General features: G+C 45.5%; 1 protein-coding gene across 1 annotated transcript in view; it reads right to left on the bottom strand.

Annotated features, from left to right (window-relative positions):
* The window catches only part of LOC116394068 (LIM and calponin homology domains-containing protein 1), a 74,697-nt gene that overhangs the window by 4,896 nt on the left and 66,343 nt on the right, over positions 1-3,458 (bottom strand). Inside the window, 5 exon segments of the mRNA XM_031866856.1 lie at positions 48-209; positions 696-790; positions 963-1,127; positions 1,236-1,328; positions 3,116-3,229. Of these exon segments, the coding sequence (XP_031722716.1) occupies positions 48-209; positions 696-790; positions 963-1,127; positions 1,236-1,328; positions 3,116-3,229 (629 nt within the window).

Raw genomic sequence — 3,458 nt, forward strand, 5'->3', positions numbered from 1 at the left:
CACACACACACACACACACACACACACACACACACACACACACACACCTCCTGTCTCCTGCAGGCCGGCTGGGCTTGTTGCTGTCTGCTGAAGGCTCTTCTTGTTTCTTCACTGGAGTCGAGGTTTTGGTCGACATGGCAGGGAGTTTTTGGCCGTTCTGCAGACTGTGACCGAGAGTTTCTGCCCGACTGCTGCTCTGACTCACCGAGCTGAGGATCAGAAACAAACCGTGTTGTTCATCGTATCTACACGTTCTCTTTTCATATTTCCTCTAACGTTTTTTAGGACTGATCCCACTGAAATCTACAGTATGATACAATAATACAGTTCCATACCCTGACTCGCAAATAGGGCTGAGACAAAAGTTGAGACACACAACAATTAAATCAACACAATAACTTGCAAAGTATATACTGTATTAAACACATGCAGCTCCAGTTTCAATAAATAAATGTGAAAAGGCACGTATCACATGAAAACAAATGCAAATTTGACCTTTCATTGTGTATCTGCAGGTAAAGATTAAACTAAACTTGACAACCGAATTCTAAGTTGTCTAATCGTCTACATATGTTTCTCACAAGATTGTAAATAACCTTGTTGTACAAGGACCACATCTTAAGCCACCGTTGCTCAGAATCTCAGCTGAAAATGTCTTCAGTGCAACATTTATCACTTTAAGGTTGGTCGCTAACCTTCTGGCCGTTTTCATGCTGTCATCAGCGGTGCTGATGTCACTGGTCCGGTCGTTTTCTCTGCGTTTCCATTCGACACTCTCTGAGCTCCCCCTCTGTGCCGCCCAATCACAAACAGGGGAACGGTTAGCCGAGCAACCAATCAAAAACAGAACACCGTGCCCACTCAAGTAATTCTATCCAATTGTCACCCAGATTCCTCTCCCGGATCGATACTTAAGTAACGCACGCTTCTAACAAACTATCTATAATCAATCAGCCATTCACCGAATGCCTCTCCAGCAGCTCCTGCTTGCGTTCCCAGTCGGCCAGCGAACGGACGATGGTGTCCTGGGGCTCCGAGGTGGAGGACACCTCTCCTCGGCTGGGGGAGGGCAGGGCTGAGGAGCGGGGAGTCAGAGGCGCCACAGTCTCCTCCAGTATCCTACGCTCCTGTTGTGATGGGAGGGCTGGGTCAGTTTTATCAGTCAGAAAGTACACTTTACTACATTTAACTGGCTTATCTTGTAACCCGCATCACATGTAGCTTTAAACATGCACCTCCTCGTGGTACTTCCTCTCCTCCTCCGCCACCTCCCTCTGCGCTTTCTCCCACTCCTCCTTCAGCTTCTCCTGCTCGCGCCGGTACTTCTCCTGTCACCATGGCAACAGACACATGACATACAGCACAGAGCCTCAACTGTCTGCAGGTGGATATGTTGGCAGGAAAACAGAGACGATGCGCAGACATATCTGCCATCGAGAGGCTTTTCAAAAAGGCTTCAGTCTGAATCAGTCGATGATAAAAATTTCTCTTCTACTGCATTCTGCTTAATTTAATCTGAGAAGGGACTGCGACCTGTACATCCTGCTGCAATAATTGGCAAGACTTATGTAGACTTGTATAAAATGTACATGTGTGATTCCCTCAGTATGCACTTTAAATATAAGCCTGGACTTAGAGACATAAATGAATGCAAAGGCAGCTTGCTACACCTCTGTTATTGTAAAATAGCTCAGATCTTATATTTGCTTGTTAGGAATAAAGAGAAAACAAAAGAGACCAGAAGCAGGCACTGCGGACAAAAGGCAAAAGTAGAGCATGCAGAGGTTCCTACACAATTTATATTTCAAAAGCTGCCTGAAAATTGCTCATAACTTTTCCATTTATGTATGTATTTATGTATGTACCAGCAGCTGGGCAACATGAGCGCCAGCACTTCAGGTTGTTCCAGACGAGCTAAAACATCATCAGACTAGTTTTTTTTTTTACTCTTCTCAGACTTGTTTAGGAACCCCAAATCGAAATATCCAAAATTTAGAGACAAAGCAACATAAGCAGGACAGATGACAGATCAATGCACGGAGAAAACAGACAATAGAACAGAACCGGGAAGTTAACAAGCACATTGATGCATCAGACAGACATTCATCCATTTCAGCGCATCTCATCTCAAACAGTCAACTGGACAGACGGGAAATCTGTACTCATCACTGCTGGGATTTATTTATCAAGATTACACTCGAGATGAGTACAGTATATTATGGATGCCAATGAATCCTTTACATGTTTAAGATATGTGGACCTGAGATGCACCTCTGATTGGTTGAGGAGAGAGAGGGTGATCTGGGCAGCAGCAACAGCAGCAACCTCGGACAAAGTCCTTTGTCTGTGTATGTGCATGAGATGGAGAAATGAGCAGACAGAACCACACTGGAGGTTCTTCCGCTGCACGACACCGCCCTCTAGTGGTCAAAGTGTGCATCTGGCGTGGTTGGGCGGTGCCTTTGGGAGGACAGGCTCAATATAAAAACAAACATGGAGGCAAGCTTTGCAAGGAGCAATGAAATGTGGTTAATCCATCTGATCCGTCACAGAGCAGCTTCCTGTGCCACTGCATGATTCACAGTATGGTTAACAGTAAAGTATACTGGGCTAACTTATGATGTAACCTAGATGTCTACAAAGACAGACAAACAAACTTAGCCCAGTTTTAAGTCCACACATCTTTTTATCTACTTCTAATACTTACTGATGAGACACAATGCCTGTCTTATGCTATGTCTCATGCAGAGCTTATTTGTCAACAAGTCATCCCAAATAGCTGCATTGTGTAAATGTGCTAATAAAGCTGTACATGCTGATTGCCAAACTTCATAGCTGAACTCGGTCAGCTGTGTGCTTGAACAACTTTAGTGAGAGAGTGAGGCCTCATAATTAACTAGCTTCACACCTCAACCAATGATTTCTTTCCCTAGGAGTTGTTTGTTATCTCAGTTGTCAAAACACAATAAGACATTTACAACCCAAAAAAATCCGTTCTGTGCCTAATCCTCACGGTGCTGGTGCCTTGCTCCACCCACTAAGCTCCAGAGGGAACTGAACCCCTGACCTTGCAGACTCATGCGCCATGCTTCACCCTTTGAGGTATTCTGTGTACCTGCAGCATGCGCTCCTGCTCTTGCTGCCACCTTTCCTGACGCTTTCGCTCCTCATCCGGGTCCCAAGACCAGCGGTCACCCTGCCTGGCCTGGGGCAACACCGGGACTGACACCTGATAGACCCCAACACACACACACACACACACACACACCAACAACATGCACAAATACACACAGCACACACATATTCATGCACACATTCACACTCACCAACAAACCAACCACCATTCTCTCTCACAAACACACACACACACTCTCAATGAACCATGAAGCCAATGAGATTGATATGGCCCCGACACACACACACACACACACACACACACACACACACACACACACACA

This window comes from Anarrhichthys ocellatus, unplaced genomic scaffold (genome assembly GCF_004355925.1).
Source record: "Anarrhichthys ocellatus isolate YVR2014 unplaced genomic scaffold, GSC_Weel_1.0 scaffold37, whole genome shotgun sequence".
NCBI classification, from domain to species: Eukaryota; Metazoa; Chordata; class Actinopteri; order Perciformes; family Anarhichadidae; genus Anarrhichthys; species Anarrhichthys ocellatus.